Consider the following 17,319-nt stretch of genomic DNA (forward strand, 5'->3'; position numbering starts at 1 on the left):
CCTGTCCTGGAGAATTTCCTTCTCCATGTGTTAAAACAGGGAATAGGGTTTATAGTGTAGGGATGTGGGTGTGCTTTTTTTTTTTTTAGATAAATGGCATTAGGGTTTTGAAATTTTAGTTTAAAAGCTTAGGTTAAAGGTTATTGTGTTTAAGCAATTGAGAAAAACTGTAACATACCATGAACTGTTATAATGACTTAATGGAAAACGTCATCACGTCACATATTGAATTAAACATTTCAGCACTTCAGAGCAAACATACCTCATTAAAAGTAAATGTCATGGATCGAATCATACACAAACGCATAGAAGTATATTTGCAGTAAAAATCAAGTAAAGTGCCAAATGTATCCGTAACCTAGGGCTTTAGTAGTATTTCATTCACAGTGTTATTATTGGGCGACACGGTGCTCCAGTGGCTAGCACTGTGGCCTCCAAGAAGGTCAAAGGTTCAAACCCCGGTCTCCCCAGCCTTTCTGTGTGGAGTTTGCATGTTCTCCCCGTATCTGAGTAGGTTTCCTCCGGGTGCTCTGGTTTCTCCCACCATCAAAAACATGTTAGGTTTCTTCAGTCAGCGCTTTGACCAGACACTGACATAAGATCTGGAGTTGGTCCCCGGGCGCTGCATAGCAGCTGCCCACTGCTCCCTTGAGGGATGGGTTAAATGCGGATGATGAATATCGCAATGTGACAAATAAAGTACATTTGATTTGATTAACACTTCTTATTATTGCATGAGGCCTTAAGCTGATGATACACGGGGCAATGTTGCTGGGCAGTCTTGCTAGTGGCAAGTCTGACTATGTTTTGAATGGATAGCGGCGGTGCGGGGCAGGTGGCAGAGTGGTGGGGGAAGAGGATTACGGTAGTAATCTTTACTCATTACCAATGACGGCAACGTTGCCCTGCATGATTGCTCTAAAAGTTGCTCTGGGTATCATCAGCTTAAGTCAACATATGTTGCTAGATTTTTGCAATCAGCTTTGTCAAAAATGTTAATGAGCCGACTTATCCCAAATAAAACAAACACTGGCTGATAGATTGCTCTTTATTATCAATAATAAATGAGCATTTGAAAGGTTGGGTGAATAAAGTTCATGATGGACATCTGTCATGTCGTCATTTCATTTTGTCAGAGAGACGGAGCCATCTCACTCATCCTTGGCCCTTTGAAAACTTTTGTCTCAAAGCAGCTTTCCCACTTTGTCCTGCTAAAAGTCGGGAAGCTTTTATAGAGCTTTATTAGATATCTACTATACTTCATTAAGTATGCCAATTCTAAGTTATCTTGCTGACTGACAAACCTACACCAGCATTGTTGTCCTTTAATCAATTAATGGAAACAGTTTGTCAAGTTGACAACATGTCAGTCCGCACTTTTTCTAGAAAAATCCCTTTTTGCAGTTGCAAACAACAAACAAACAGCAGGGCTACAACTCCCTCTCCAAGCAAACCAGTACATCCTCCACAGGGAGATATGGGGCTGTACTTTCCAGTGGTTACTGCAGCAATCTACGAGGCCATCAGGTGGCGGATAAAGGTTACTGCCACCTGCAGACGTGGACATACACAATGTCCGGTGGAGGGAAACAGATTCAAATTACTGCACTGGATTCAAATGTAACAAGAGTAAAATTGAACAAGCCATTAGGCTACATTTTTTCTTCCATTTGAACTTTTGTGGGTGGATATTGAACACTTCATGTTAAGGTTTAGGTGTGATCAATAGGATGATTAGGAGGTTTAACATCTTTATAAGGACATTCTGAATTTAACTTATTAGTTCCCGGACAGATGTAAATACCTCCAGAACTGAGATCTAGATAAACTATATTGTAGCGATGAGTTATCATATTTTTAGATAGATAGATTTAAGTGTATCCTCACAATACAAATAGTTTAAATTCAATTTCATTATCCCTGCAGTTATTTTCCTTACACCCCTGAATATGTAATATAATTTTTATAATTATTTGAATTGTCTGTGTGGCTGTATTGTATTATAACTAAACACCAAGATTTGGTCTTGGAAACAAAACAGTGGCCTCTTCTCTGAGCTCAGACCTGCGTTACCACATACTGACCAGCAGGGACGGTCGTTTACTGGCGGACTTGGACAGGAAGCGCAAGGAATTATGGGACTTTTAGTTCTCAGCGGAGGACGGTTGGCTTGATAACACCACGAAGAACAAAACTAGACATTTACCACTGAAAATAAAACATAAGCCTCAAATTCAGCACAAGAACGAGCTCCGTGCGCGTTGAGTCCGGATAAATTCGCGTGGATTTAGTCGTCGTACGAAGAAGAGCGGCTCACTTTTGGTGAAAAATAAACAGGAAGTTGTTAGCGTTGTGGGACGTGTAGTTCCGCTTGCAGGCCACTGAGCTTTATAACAACGCATAGAATAAAGAAACAACAATAAAATAACCTAAACTTGACCCGAAGACCGTGCTTTTAGCCTTGACGTTGACGTAAACATGCCCGGGTTCACCTGCTGTGTCCCTGGCTGCTACAACAACTCACACCGGGACCGGGACCTGCGCTTCTACACATTTCCTAAAGACACCACGCTGAGGGAGCTGTGGCTGAGGAACATCTCCCGAGCCGGGGTGAGCGGCTGCTTCAGCACCTTCCAGCCCACAACGGGACACCGAGTCTGCAGCGTGCATTTCGCCGGCGGCAGGAAGACCTACAGCATCCGAGTCCCGTCCCTCTTCCCTCTGCGGGGGGTGAATGAGCGCAGGAGTCGGCGGGGAAGAGGCAGGAAAGTGTCCGCGGCAGCTCCTGCCCCCGCCGCTGCAGCGACCTCCGGGATTGTCCTCACCAGCGTCCTGAGCAGCACGGCAGAAGGAGCCGAGGGCAATGCTGGCGGTGAGGCGAGCGACGACAGCATCACCGTGGTCCAGATAGGCCAAAACGGGGAGTACCTGGGCACGGCGCGGCTGCCCGCCCAGTCAGAGGGGACTTGTTACACCGCGCCGATCGGCAGCGCCGAAGAGCTGACCGCCGACGACTCATCGGTGGAAACCGCTTCCACCGTGCACCAGCCGCCCGTGCAGTACGTCAGTGTGACCAGCAGCCCGCTGGACCACTCGTACTCGCTGACCACCGGCACCACGTCCACCGAGCTGCTGCGGAAACTGAACGAGCAGCGGGACATCATCGCACTGATGGAGATGAAGATGAAGGAGATGAAGGCGACCATCCGCCAGCTCCGGGTGGCCGAGGCCAAGCTGCAGGAGGAGGTGCGGGAGCGGGACCGGCTGCTGTACGGGAACTCTGTGGCTTTCAGCGTCCGGAAGAAAATCTGATGGGTGAACTTCACCGGAGACGACCCGTCACAGAGACTCAGACTATACCGGAGATGACACCGAGGTGTTTGAAGACAGCAGATCCAGCTCTATTTTGTATAAAACTACGAGCGATGACAATTTATTTTCATCAAGTAGAACTGATTTTTCGTAGGCCTGATGTAAAACAGTTGGCTGACTAGTGTAGTTTATTAATAACCTCATATTGACTTCAGTCCACTATTGACCTGCAGCCCAACCAGGGTCAATACATATTTTATTCATTCAACGAGACTCATAGTTTGCACAGATTTACAAGTTAGGCTGTGTTACACATTTATAACCAGACTGATGGGGAAGAAAACGGCCTAATTGCATAGAAGGTTTTTCTCTAAGATTTATCTTACAATGTCTTGATTTCCTTGGCTGGATTTAAATTAGGTGGTTGTTACAAGAAACATTTCTCAGTAGATTTGCAGAGGTAAAGTAGGCTATATGGCAAGATTAAGTATTCTTAGGATTTTTTTTGTGAACAAAACACTATTCTTGGCACACTTATGGTGTTAGTCAAAGAAATAAAACAAGCTACCATGACTTTATCTGAGTTGCCTTTAGTTGTTATCCGTTTGTTGCTAAAGACATTTGTGCAACAAAAAATGGACTTTAAGGAATTCCTTAGCCTAAAACTTGAAGGGGTGCTCTTATTAAAGGATGTTTTTTGAAGACATGCATTCGTTTTAAAGGAAATCTCAAGTTCAAAGAAAAAGATGTTGTCAAGATACTTTATGCAACTTGAACATGTATGTCTGCCCCCAAGGTTGTTCTGTGAAACAGCATCTGCTTGTTTCAGAGCAGTTCACGAGTGAATATATGTGCCTGTTTATGGTCAAAAGGTTCTCAGAAGTATCGTGGCTGCATCTCTCTTCTGTTCTCCTCTGAGTGTTTTTTTCCCACAGGATGTCACATTTCTGATTTTTGAACCTAGTCTGACAGCTACGCTCTGCTCATATTGTAAATTTCATTTCGAAATAGTGCCGAATCCTTTCTCAGCCGCAAGGAGTCCTGATTTTGTCCATTTTCACAGTAACTAAGTCGATTGGCTGTGGGTCAGAAGATCCTTTTTATTGTTTTCACCTTCAAGTGGAGGGGTTGAGATAAAAATTAACATAGTAGGAGTATTTATTTTCAGCTGTGAAAAAGTAATACAAGTTCTATCATATTCATATGAAATGATTAAATCATAAAGACTTGAACTTGAACATCAACGCTCAACATTGATTGTTTTATACACCTTAAAACGCCTAACTTAACATCTACTATGTCAATGACACAATTTGCTATTTTTACTTAATAAATCACACAAGACATTAAAAAGGCTATTGATCATCTTGACTAATCATTTCAACACTGCTTTCAGTGAATGTACCTGTACAGTGGGAGCAGAGTTTGGTATAAACGATTGTTCAGGTTTATACTACTACTTTTTCTTATGTTTTTCTTATTTATTTTCTTGTTTATTCTATTAGGTTGACAGTAGATTTAAATTAGAAATAACAGAAGTTGAAGTGTGTTCTTTGGCAGTACATGTTGCAGCATGATTTCCCCCCTCTAGATGGCGGTGGGATAAAAGCTTGACGCATGGAGGTTTAGCTCCTGTCTATATGGCCTAATTTGTTTTATCTGTCTGTCTGTCTGTCTGTTCGCAGCTTGGGTGGCCATTTGCTTAATTGATACTCATTTTAAAGCACTGAAATGTTGTATGCCTTAATATTAATGTAAAGCTGTGCTACAATACCTCAGCCCATCAATTTAAAATGTGTAATTATGAACACCTACCGTGATAACGTGTTTCATAAAACAGAGGGAGAGGCGGATGAATGGATCGACGGAGAGCGAGGATCCAGATCCTAATCTCATCTGGATTTATTTTTTTTACTCCCAACAGTGTTGCATAACGCCTTAATCCAGTGCTGTCGATCAAACTTACACAACTCGATCTTCCTTTTGCTATGGCTGCTGTTGCCCTTTATCGAAGCCGCCTTTACATTCAGGCCAAACAACAGCTTCACATGTCAGATTTATCTCATGGTTTGAGAGTAATTATATAATGTGAATGAAATAAAACAATGTAAGCAACACGTGATCCTGAAAGGCACTGTTTGACATCAGACTAATTAGGATTAGGTCAAATGACAGTTTTGGGTTTCATATTGCTAGTTATATTTTAAAAATATAAAACAAACTAAATAGAATATGTGACACAGCAGAGTCTGCAGGGTTTCTTTCTATCAGAAGACTGCAACAGGTGATCAATCTGATAAATTTTCTGCTGTGGTGTTTGTCTCGTTTTTTTTTTCTGTTTTCTTGAGGAACATAATAGCTAAAAAAATGTTATTTTCTTGTACATGTATAACAACATTCATATTTTCTTTTGTTTGTTATATATATATATATATATATTTGTTATATATTTGATATATATATATATATATATATGAGACCTGGTGTATGTAAGCAGGTTTTGGATCTATCTTGGTTAATATGCTATACACTGGAATTAATGATTATCAAATATTTATCAAATATTAATTAATTTAATTTATCATGTATGTACTGATTTAAATCTAGTAAATTTGCCAGTTGCAGTATTATATTAGTATTTTATTTAGTTATTGTACAGGTGCTTGTTTTTAGGCAACATTTAACAATTAAAAATAAGTCTACTTTTGTCAAACGAATAACAAAGGTCAAGGAAGGTATTGATATAAAGTATTGTTGAGGTATTGGTATCAAAACATTTTAAACGATACTCGGACCTAGGGCACAGATATTTTGCATAGAGCATAGATATTATGCATAGAGCATAGAGTATTGTCTTGTACCAGGCTACATTAAAAACAATGAAGTTATAATTACATAAATGTCCCAGCTTAATTCAGAGGAGGGCAGGGAAAGAGCCAGCCCAGGAGATATAAACCAGTATACATGACTTTATATGGAGGATTAAATGTAAGATTTGAGATTGAAACAGTAATGATTCAGATTCAGACAAGAAGGGTAATTTATTCGCTGCTTACCCAGTCCATACACAGAACTCACAGGCAAGGCAGTTACATGTCAGAAGCAACATATCATCAAACTTAGGTCAACACATAAATCATAAATAACAGAGTTTAAAAGAATGTAACAGTCATTTAAAATGACTGCCGTCATCGTTTAGTAACCAGATAGTGGAAGGCACTCCATTTATCTTAGTATCACAATAATTTTTAGGCTAGGAACTTCCCAGAAAACCTATTAAACCAGCAAACAAATGAGAAAGTTAGAAGACTTTAAGTAAAAATGAATTAAAACTGTCTGTTTGGGGAATACATCTGCAGAGAAGTGGATTATGCTGTAGGAAGTTCTGTCTATTCTTTTTGTTGTTAAAATTGATCACAATTGAAGTTTATTGTACTTACTCTACATCTTAGCTCAGCAACTCTGTTTTCCGTAACAGGGCAAATCACAAACATAGGCACTTTTCGAGAAGTCTACGTGTTTTCATTCTCTGTGGATGGATTTTTGGTGAAGTATCACTTCAAAGTTTACTGAAATACATTTTTAAAGTCCTTGAAATGTACAGTATGTCTTTACAACTGGATTTAGGATAAGGCACATCTTTGTAGAGCAGAAAAGTGACCAGGTGAGAAGGTTGTTGGTCAGGGATTCGTGGAAGTTCTTTGGTTGTGGTGGGAGATGTTGCTGTGAGGAGAATGATTAGTCCAGCACTTCACACACCTGTATGAATCTGGATACCTGACAACACATGTTTAATGCTTTAGTTGCAGTAAAAACACAACATGCAAACGGGGACACCAAGATAACACATTTCCTGTTAGAGAGCATAATTGTGTGGATGGATCACCTGCTTCAGAAGACATTATATTACACCCATATGTGATTGATGGACAGCATTTAAAACATGGACATTCATTTGATGCCTCCACTTGTCTGTGAAGTCGTTCCCCAACATTTTTGGTCATGGCTGCATGGATTTGCTCCCAGTCAGGCACAAGATGCCACTGATGTGGCATGATAAGGCCTGGTTTGATGTTTGATGGGGTTGAGGTCAGGGCTCTGTCCACATCAATCTGGGAAAACATCTCTTTAGGAACCTCGCTTTATAGATTAATTAGGAAAGGGCCTTCCCCAAACATTTGACACAAAGTTGTAAGAACACTATTATCAAAATATCACTGCACACTGGAGCATTAATATTTATCTTCATGTGTCCTGCGTTGTCTCACAGGACCCTATCCCCTGGCATCCCATGTATACAGTTGCATCAACATGTATCAGCAAGAAATGTCCCGAACACTCAATTATCGATGAATATTTGTGCAATGACTTAAACACACAGTAGTTTTCTACTAATGCCTCACATCCAGCTTGATCGATCTTGAGCACCTCTGCACGGTGAGAATGGAAAAAACATATTTGCTGAGCTATAATACAGATGTTCACAGCAAGACTCACAGCTGGAGTTGCTGTCAAAGTAGCTCTCATGATGTATTGATGCGGAGCGGTGGCTTCAGACACAGACAGTTAATTCTGCAGTTAATGGTTGTTTTAAGCTGGAGATTAACAATGAGTTACCATTTCCTCCTGTGTCAGTATGCAGAACCAGGATTTACACTAATGCATGGACTGTGAGCCATCTGTGGGGCATAGCAGGGGATTTAGAGGCAGAGAGGAAGAGGAGGAAGATGCAAGACAGACCCTCACATAAGGAAAGTTGGGAATAAAGTAGATGGCTTACAATCATCAATCGAAAACCAGGGTCTGCATGTGTACTTTGTCGCTGTCCAATCTTTAGTGAAGAATGTTTGACACATCACAGCGCTCTTCAATAACCCCTCGTGACCCACATAGCTGTGTAGATGGTTCTCATGTGGGTTGCATTTATTCTCAGAGGGCCCTCTGCATTTATGTTGGACTCCCAGGTGAGCTGGATTCTCTTATCCTCTCTGGGATGTCACCCAGCTGTCCACATGAAAAAAATAAATAATCCCGACACTTCGGATCATGTTCCCTTCTAGCCTACTACCATTTGTGACAAACTCATTATTCAGCTGTTACACTATGTGCTTGTAGCCAGTGCATGTGTATGAAGAAGGCAGAGATTGTGCCTGAGCGTGTTTATCACCATTATGCTACATATAATTTATCTGTATTTCAAATAAATGTTCTAGATACTAACGACCGGAAATGAGAACACTCTAATCCAGTGTGCTGTGTTGTGTTTCTGTCATTGGTCTGCTGCTTCCAAGCCCTCTATTGCTCTCGCCTTGTGCCCCTCCCTAGTGGACACACACACACGCACACACACGCACACACATGCACACACACACACCTCACATCCTCTTACTCTCTGCGATGCCTCGGCCCCTTTCACTGTTAATCCAGCCGGGTTGTGTCTCTATGAATTGCTGGACTTTTTCAATCTGATGAATTCCCAACGGATGTCAGCACACATCAAATTGTGAAACAGCAACTTTACACTCTTTGGATTTACAGTCAGTGGGAGCTTCACACCAGAGCCTCTGGTTCAGAGGTGGGACTCAGATCCACGGGACTTGTGGAGCAAACAATGAAGTCCCAACCCAGCACGACAGGGATGCTGCTACCCATCGCTCTCTGCCTCAGTAAGGATGTTTAATTGTTGTCTGAGACAACAACAGTTGTAAGTGCCGAGCTTGCTCTTGCCTGTCTCATTGGTTATTATTATTATTATTATTATTATTGGTGATGTGTCTGTTTCTGCACGTCTTTTCTCCAAACTGGACTCAGGTAGAACCTCAGGTGGATCATTTCAGCAGGTTTATCAGAAAAAGCCCAAAGTTAAGATGGCTGGAAGGGATATTCCATTTAGCTTGTTCTGAAATTGAGGAGAGGAAGGTTTTACAAATGCACTTACCTTAATGAAATGCTAACTCTCCCCTCATGTTCTCATTGTCTCTGTCCCCTCCTGTGTTTGTGTGAGCATGTACATGCATTTCGTATACAACATTATGTACTTGAGTGTGTATTCTACTATCGTTTTTTTCAGTATTTCCAGTAAGATTACTTGTGCACATGGAACACTTTTCATCAATAGAACACTTGTGAGATTTATAACAATGTCAATTACTGTACTTACATGTAAAACTAAAAAATAATTTGAAAAATCACCTCTAAAAGTAAGAAATAACTACAGTAGTTTGATATATTAAATCAAATATAAAGAAGGGGAATTTTAAAGTGATTACAGTAATGCATATTTGTTAAAGTGAGCAGATGATTTTTGGACTCCTCAGTGCTACTTGTGGTTGGTCGGTCTCTGGTTTATAAACTATGTTTGTGGACACACTGTCCACTTTAGGTCTTGGGCTGTTTTTCATATTTTAGACATGGCTCTTTAGTTACAGTGGGAAAAAAGGGGAAAATTAATGCTACAACATACAATGATATATTTGAAAATAGTGTGCTTCCAACGTTGTGGCAACAGTTTGGGGAAGGCAAAGAGACGAGAGTGTATAGTGAGCACATACAAGCAAAGTTTACAGGTGCTGAATCAAAAGACAAAAGAAAGTCAGATTAAAGATCCATACACAGTAATGATAGCTAATAAGCCAATAAATGTCTGACTTCTGCCAATAGTTCGGGGAAGGCTAAAGATTCATAAAGAAATGGTGTTTGGTGTGGAAGAACTTGACCCGACCTCCACCCCATCCAACACCTTTAGGAGAGAGAACTGACAACAGATGACTCAGACACACCTCTGCTCCCTCATGTACTGATCGAGTTAATGTACAAATTTACTTTCACCAGAAGTCCTCTATTCCAAATCAGTGTTCAGATATTCCAGTCAAACCTTGTATCACACCTTTTCAAACTAATCTCAGAGGGATGTTTTACGTATGAGCTGATCAATGCACTCAGACAGCTCACACATGGTTTTGTAGTCTGACGTTGAATTTGGCTCTGAGGATGTATAATCCCTCCAGATGAATGGAATACAACATATTTTTGAATTTGTTTGATCCATCTAAGCACCAGATGGATCATGTCTCTATAAACATATAAACATTGTGTCTTACTCCACAAGATGATTGCCCCAAGCAGAAGAATCTGGTGATTGTTTTTTTTTTATCATCCCCAATGTCCCCATATACACATTCATTTATTCACACCAGTTTTGATAAATCTACTTTTCTCTTGTCTCCTTCTCTCCACTAGGTTTGGTCCCTGTGTGTTTTGGAGCAGCACTTCCTCTTTCATGTGGTTCCATCTACAAGAGTTTTGCTCAGTGTTTACTCACACTTGGAGACAGTTTGGTGGAAACACAAAAAGACCAGAGCATGCAGGACATTGATGCAATCTGCAGGTGTGTGCGTTGGCCCGTCATTGTGGTAACCATCCAGTAACACCTTTGTCTGTCTTGAAACAACTTGTCTCAACTTGTTAAAGTTATAATCCTGCTCTAATGACTTGCATTTACTTATTTAGCTGACACTTTTATCCAAAGCCACCTACAATTGCACGCAAGGTCGCACGCCTCTGGAGCAACGAGGGGTTAAGTGTTTTGCTCAGGGACACATTGGTGGATGTGGCACAATGGGACTCAAACCAAAGGGATGTGTCTTAACCACTGTTTCATCGCCAATATGAGTAGTCATAATATTCCTGGGATACCACTTTGGTCCAGACTGAAATATTTGGATCGATTTCCATGAAATTTTGCACAGACATTCATGGTTCCCAAAGGATTAATTATACTCACTGAAGAGACCCCCTGACCTTTCCTCTAGTGCCACCAAAAGGGTTGACCTTTTCTTGGCTTTTGGTGAACTATCTCAACAATTACGCTAAAAATTAACACGTTAAACATCAGCATGTTAGCATCGTCATTGTGAGCCTACTAGCATACTGAAGTTAGCATTTAGCTCAAAGCACCAGGTACAGCCTCACAGAGGTGCTAGCATGGCTGTTTCCTCTTATAGTCTATTTGTATTATACAATATATGTAATGTTTGCTTGTATGATGATCCCACCTTGAATTATCACCCGACTCTGCAGTCCATCAGATGCACAGAATCTTTTAACTGTTTTGGGTTTATGGCCCACAACTTTATTGTCTTGGTTTAGACTCTTCTGTCTCATCAGTGTCATTTCCAGATGCAACAGGCTCTTCTTTAAAAAAAAACATGATACAGTGAACAACTGTTGTTGCATTTTTGCCAGAGTAGCTGCAACATGTCTAATGTACCTGTTTGGTTAAAACTTACTTACCGTTATCCACAGTAACCACAGGTGTTGTCAAATAAATGAGGGCTAAAGTTAAGAATTTTAACTTTAAAGAGACATTTACCACCAGGCTGAAAAGCCTTGTTTCAATGTCCTTTCTCAAGTCTGTTTCTGTTGGACGTGAGGTAAATGGTGCTCCGTTGCACCTGTAACCACCAACAGTGACGTCACGGGGTCCTTCAGTACACCTGTACATCACTGCAGCAATATAAAGGGTTAAACCACTGGTGGTCAGCAAAGATTTTCAGGAACGTTATTTACTCTTCAACAGCTGCTCAGTTAACCATAACGTGTGCTATCTCATCATTGTGTTATTGTAGCTTTCTTTCTTGGTGAATGATGTATTGCAGTCATGAAATTTATACACTCAACACCGACATCTCTTTGTGTCCTGTTTCCTTGAAGGTCCTGGAATGCGTTCCACGTTTGTGCCAACTCAGCTCTTACTGGCTGTCCTGGAGAAGCAGCAGCTGTCTGGGAGTCTCTAAGACAAGAGTCCAGGAAGACGCAATTTTCTGGAAACCTCTATGACATGTGTGCCAGCCAAACCACCCTCCCACCCAGCACTATGCTTGCACCCCAGAGCCCTCCTACCTCCGACCAGACCAACCAGGAAACGCTGAAAGGGCAAACATGCAAACACAGCCCCACCCTAACCACACTGTTTTTCCCTGTATGCAGCACTCTACTACTTCTGCTCAGGAGTTAGTTAACCCATCTAAGTCTTTTAATCAGAGCAATGACAGCTGGTCATCAGAGCCCTGCTCCCCTTATGATCCAAACACATGAGGGTAGCCACACTTCACAAGCTCATTATGACTACATGATTCCTAAAATAAGGATTTCAATAACAAAATGAAAAATTTGATTCAGAGTTTCTCACATGAAAAAGCTGGTGTATCTATGTAGGCATTATATCAATGACATGCCTTTCACAAAGAAAGAAGGTGCTTTCATTCTGACTAATATTCCGACAAATATAGATCAAGCATACTGGTAGCTGATGTCACTCAAGATAAGTGATTTGTGATTAAATTCACATCATATAATACTGCTGGGTCATACTTATATAGTCTGGAGTGACAAACAGTTAATGTAGGGAGAGATGAAAAGACCCTCCACTTAGCTGAAAGACAAAATCTCAGTTATAAGCTAATATTTGTTGTAAACGCTTTATTTTGTATCACTACTGCAGTATACCAGTGACACCACATAATTTTTAGTACAAAAAAGTCTTTAAAGGACGTTTTAATACCAGGTGTTCAGATCTGCCTGTTATCCAATTAGTTTAACGTCAGAAAATTAGATTTCTGTTACAGGGTGCAAAACAGTATTTTTATGCAGTAAGTTTAATTCATCACCCTGTTCGATTAGTTTAACGTCAGAAAATTAGATTTCTGTTTGCAGCGTGTGCATGATGCTGCTAAATGCCATCACGTGTCATGTCATGTGACCCTGTTTAGTGGTTTTCCGGTCCTTTTTTAAATTCTATTATGAACTTACAGAAATGTTTCACTTCAATTACTTTAATTTAACATTATGCATCCCCTGTGGGGCATTTAAAAAGGACACACAGCACAGCACACACATCTCATAAAAACACATAGTACAAAATTATCCGCATAATTAAGTACTAAAAAGTAGAGTGCAAAGTGGAAAGTTTCCCAGGTTGCTGTAATGTTGTTTAATGTTGAATGTTGTATAACTTTTCGTTGAAACTGAGCGAGCTCTGTTATACAACCACACACTGCATGTTATTCACTGGTTTTCATGTTACCGATGTATTTACTGTATTATTTTCTGATTTCGTTTTTGGTTATTTGCATTATTCAGTTCTTTCACTGCAGTATAGAGTGGTACATGCCTCTTTGTTTCGCTCTGATTTTTAACCTTCATATCCCAACAAGAACTGAAATTAAAGGAATGCTGACATACACAATGCAGTTATTCTCCTTAAATTGTTACTTTTCCTAAAGCCACGGGATTTTGTGATGTGTGTGTGTGTGATCTTAATACTCTTAAACTGTTTCATAACAGCAGAATCATGAGTAGATTAATCTCATCTGTCTTTATTCATCCACAGTGTAGCAGGTTGCACCTCGAAACCCTTGAACAGTCTTGGTGCCCTCAGGTGGAGGGTAAATACTGTAATGAAGTAAATGGTGATTGGCTGTGCGGTGTGATGTGACGTGATGTGAGCAGGTGTGACAGATAAAGGTCAGAGGTGATAACTTCGCAGCCGCAGCACGCTGAATTTAAGAAGTGAATGCAGCAGTTACTAGGACCCTCAGGTGGACATCCTGCTTTACATTCTGCTTCTACTTAAAGATTCTTGTGTCGATTAAATGTTAGGTCACCACCATGCAGCCTCTGTGACCCAAAGTTCACAGACTTAATAGCTGATTTGAATAGTGCTGTTTCGTACACTTCCCGGCTTCAGGCTTCTACATCCAATTCTTTTTGCTTTGTCTACTTTTTGCTAAACAGACTACATGTTTAAAAGGCAGATTATAACCCTGGTTTGGCCACGATGACTGATTTTTCAATACTGCGGACAGTCTGCATAAAACATGGCAGGTCACCACCGACGGAGAGGGAATTCAGATCTGTTGCCATGTGACTGAGCTTCATTAAGAGCTTTTATGATTATATTGACCAGGATAGATTTTTAAACATGAAATATGAGCACATTTGAAGTTTTTACTGTAGAGAGGGAATCTAAAAGGCGGTGTGTCTGTGTATGACTGTAAACGTCCCTCACCTTTTACAGTTGTTTTGCCTTTTCTAAATATAATAAGATAATTAAAGACACTGTAACTAATGAAGATATATTCTCTAAATCATTGTATTTTAGTCAGACTATTGGGCTAAATAATTATTTAATAAATTAAAGGAAATTATTAATATTGTTGTTTTTCTACATTATGTTTTTGTTCCGCCAACAAAGCTACTTGTAGATTTAATTAAAAAACTGCCCTGTGTTGCTCTGGATTCACTTCCTGTCCAGTCTTATGTTCTTTAAATCTTCCTTTTGACCATCCATTGCTTCAACATCCTTTTGTAATAACATTTAATGATTATCATCATCCTGTTCTTACTCTGCAGGAGTAAATTGATCCGTCCTTTTTCTTTACTTCTTTAAATGAACTCCTGACATATTTCTGAAAACAGCACAGCATGCCTGGAGGATAGACTAAGTCTTTGAACTCTGTCCCCAGAACACCTTGGCGTGCCTGCTCACTCTAATCTCTCTTTGTCCTGCATTACACTTGAAAAAATCTGTAACATCACCATGAAATCATTTTAAGGTGCCCCTCACATTCTGAGCCTAGACGTTGAAATGTTTAAGATAAAGACAAAGAAAGATTCCTCCTGCCAGCTGAAAGACAGTGAGATGTAAAACAACATTCACAGGATTTTGACCAATGCTGTCTGCTCTATAACAGATGGTGTGTAGCATAAAACATGGCTGGGATTATGAAGTCCATGTGTATTAGTTTTTTCTGTTAGCTGTTCTGCACAGTACATTATTCTTTAAATACATGAAATAAAAAATGAAATAACAAATAAATATGAAAAGTAAACATTGGTGTTATCCAATCCCTCTGGTGACTATGAGTAGCTGTTCATCTGCCAGCTGTCAGTCTACTAATTCTCCATTAAAGGTGTTTTGCGGTTTCTGCGGTTGTTATAAACTATATTGATGTTTATGTCATTTTAGGCTATATAAATAACATTATCTTAACTAACCACAGAAGGCAATGCTAGCTGTTGAAGTGTTGATACTCACAAACATTGTTGAGGCTTAGTATTACACAGATGATCCTTGTGTCAACACATGATCTGCGAAGTGAAAAATGACTGATGACCTGTGTCATATCTTTAATGTGCTCAGGAGTATAGCGTCCAGTTTAAACGTCACACAGCAATTCTGCATTCACATACATGTAGGAAAGTTATAAGAAATAGAAGACATACTGTAAAGGTAGTGTGCATTATATCACTAACAACACACCGGAAATAAATTAAATGTCAATGTAGAGCCTAGTATGGTTTATGGTTTATGGTTTGTGATAATTTAATTGAAGATCTATTAGGAAAATTTACAACAAACCACAACATTTAAACTGACATGATTAATGCCATAAGCTGACTTATTTTCTTATCTTTCTTTTCAAAGACAAGATTTTTGTCTCATTTTTGCATTTATTTCATAGTTGAAAGTAGAGACAGACAGGAAACATTGGGAGAAGGAGGAGACATGCAATGGTCTGAACAAAACTAAGGACTCAGTTGCAAATCTAATCTAAATCTTCATTGATTGCTTATTTAGGGGAGGTCCACTTCTGTGTACATTAAAAAGTATCTTGTTAAAAAGGCATAAAAGTGCAGGGATTAGCACTGTCGCCTCACAGCAAGAAGGTCGCGGGTTTAAACCCCGGTTGGCCCGGCCTTTCTGTGTGGAGTTTGCATTCTCCCCGTGTCTGCGTGGGTTCCCACCGTCCATGGACTAGGTGACCCTAAAATTGTCCTTAGGTGTGAGTGGTTGTTTGTCTATGTGTGTGGCCCTGCTATGGATTGGCAACCTGTCCAGGTTGTACCCCTCCTTTCGCCTGATGTCAGCTGGGATTGGCTCCAGCGCCCCCCCCCCAATCAGGATATCTTGTGATTGTTGGGCTTTTTCTACAATTTAAAGTTGGGTATATGTGTCTTATTTGAGAATAACTTGACATATTATTATATAATCTAACTTCTTCAAATAGGCAACACAAATACGAACTCTTAAATTATTTTATTATGCCCAATAATAGCCTACATACCTGATAAAATACTCAATAGTATCTTAATTAAGTATTTTAAATAAGCTATATTTACTAGAAATACTGCCCATCTCTTGTTTGTGTTCCATCTTAGGGCTTGAGCAGAACTAGGCTTTACTAGGCCTACTACCTGAGAGGGACAAACATAAAGAGAGAAAGAGAGAGAGAAGAAAACATACTCACTTTAGTGACACATTTGTCACCTCAGAGTGAAATGTTTAATAATCAAAATGTCCAATTAGACCACATGAGTCGTGTGTGCGCGTGGGCTATATATGTGCATTGTGTAGGCCTAGGCCACCATTCACCGGGTTTACTCAGAAGAATGAAGCAAGTTACGTCTGGGCTACTTTGGCAAAATTAGTTGTATTTGAACATCTTTCCAGAGACGTCTCCGTTAAAAGCCTCTCATCCCAGTGCTGTGGGTCTCGGAGCTGGTTCGGGATCATGGAGGAACTGGCCCGGGAGAGCATCAGCCTGCTGGCCCGGTCTGCGTCTCATGCGGACCCGCCGAGGCTCGGCTCGTTCGGCGCGGTGTTCATTATGCTGAAATCTGCGCTCGGGGCCGGACTGCTCAACTTCCCCTGGGCCTTCCAGAAGGCGGGGGGAGTGAACACCGCCATCAGTGTGGAGCTGGTGAGGAAAAGATCAGACACCTGCTCAGCGTCGCTTCCGAACTGCTGTTGTTGGTACATTGTTTAGAAAAAATATAGTTGTGCACATAAAGACCCTGCATCAGTCTATTCTGAATGCTTTGATGGAATAATCAGGAACTTTATCTTTACCTGTATCTTTAAATTTCCAGAGGCTTTTTTGTGTCTGTGTGTGTGTGTGTGTGTGTGTGTGTGTGTGTGTGTGTGTGCAGGGGGGGGGGGGGGGG

At 40.4% G+C, this 17,319-nt stretch overlaps 3 protein-coding genes across 3 annotated transcripts in view; all 3 read left to right on the top strand.

Annotated features, from left to right (window-relative positions):
• The first annotated feature begins 2,123 nt into the window (after window positions 1-2,123).
• On the top strand, window positions 2,124-4,677 carry thap11 (THAP domain containing 11). The gene has a single exon (XM_046032904.1). The coding sequence runs from the start codon at window positions 2,479-2,481 to the stop codon at window positions 3,310-3,312; it is 834 nt and encodes a 277-aa protein (XP_045888860.1). The 5' UTR covers window positions 2,124-2,478; the 3' UTR covers window positions 3,313-4,677.
• Window positions 4,678-8,923: 4,246 nt separating this feature from the next.
• nrn1lb (neuritin 1-like b) lies at window positions 8,924-12,328 on the top strand. The gene is made up of 3 exons (XM_046032905.1): window positions 8,924-8,978; window positions 10,552-10,699; window positions 12,025-12,328. Exons 1-3 carry the CDS (start codon window positions 8,924-8,926, stop codon window positions 12,326-12,328), a joined length of 507 nt encoding a protein of 168 aa, XP_045888861.1.
• A 4,558-nt stretch (window positions 12,329-16,886) lies between these two features.
• slc38a8b (solute carrier family 38 member 8b) overlaps window positions 16,887-17,319 on the top strand; it is a 7,606-nt gene continuing 7,173 nt past the window's right edge. The window contains exon 1 of the mRNA XM_046033383.1: window positions 16,887-17,075. Coding sequence (XP_045889339.1) covers window positions 16,887-17,075 — 189 coding nt within the window. The remainder of the gene's footprint in view (window positions 17,076-17,319) is intronic.

The sequence above is a fragment of the Micropterus dolomieu genome, linkage group LG20, assembly GCF_021292245.1.
Source record: "Micropterus dolomieu isolate WLL.071019.BEF.003 ecotype Adirondacks linkage group LG20, ASM2129224v1, whole genome shotgun sequence".
In the NCBI taxonomy this organism is placed as follows: domain Eukaryota; kingdom Metazoa; phylum Chordata; class Actinopteri; order Centrarchiformes; family Centrarchidae; genus Micropterus; species Micropterus dolomieu.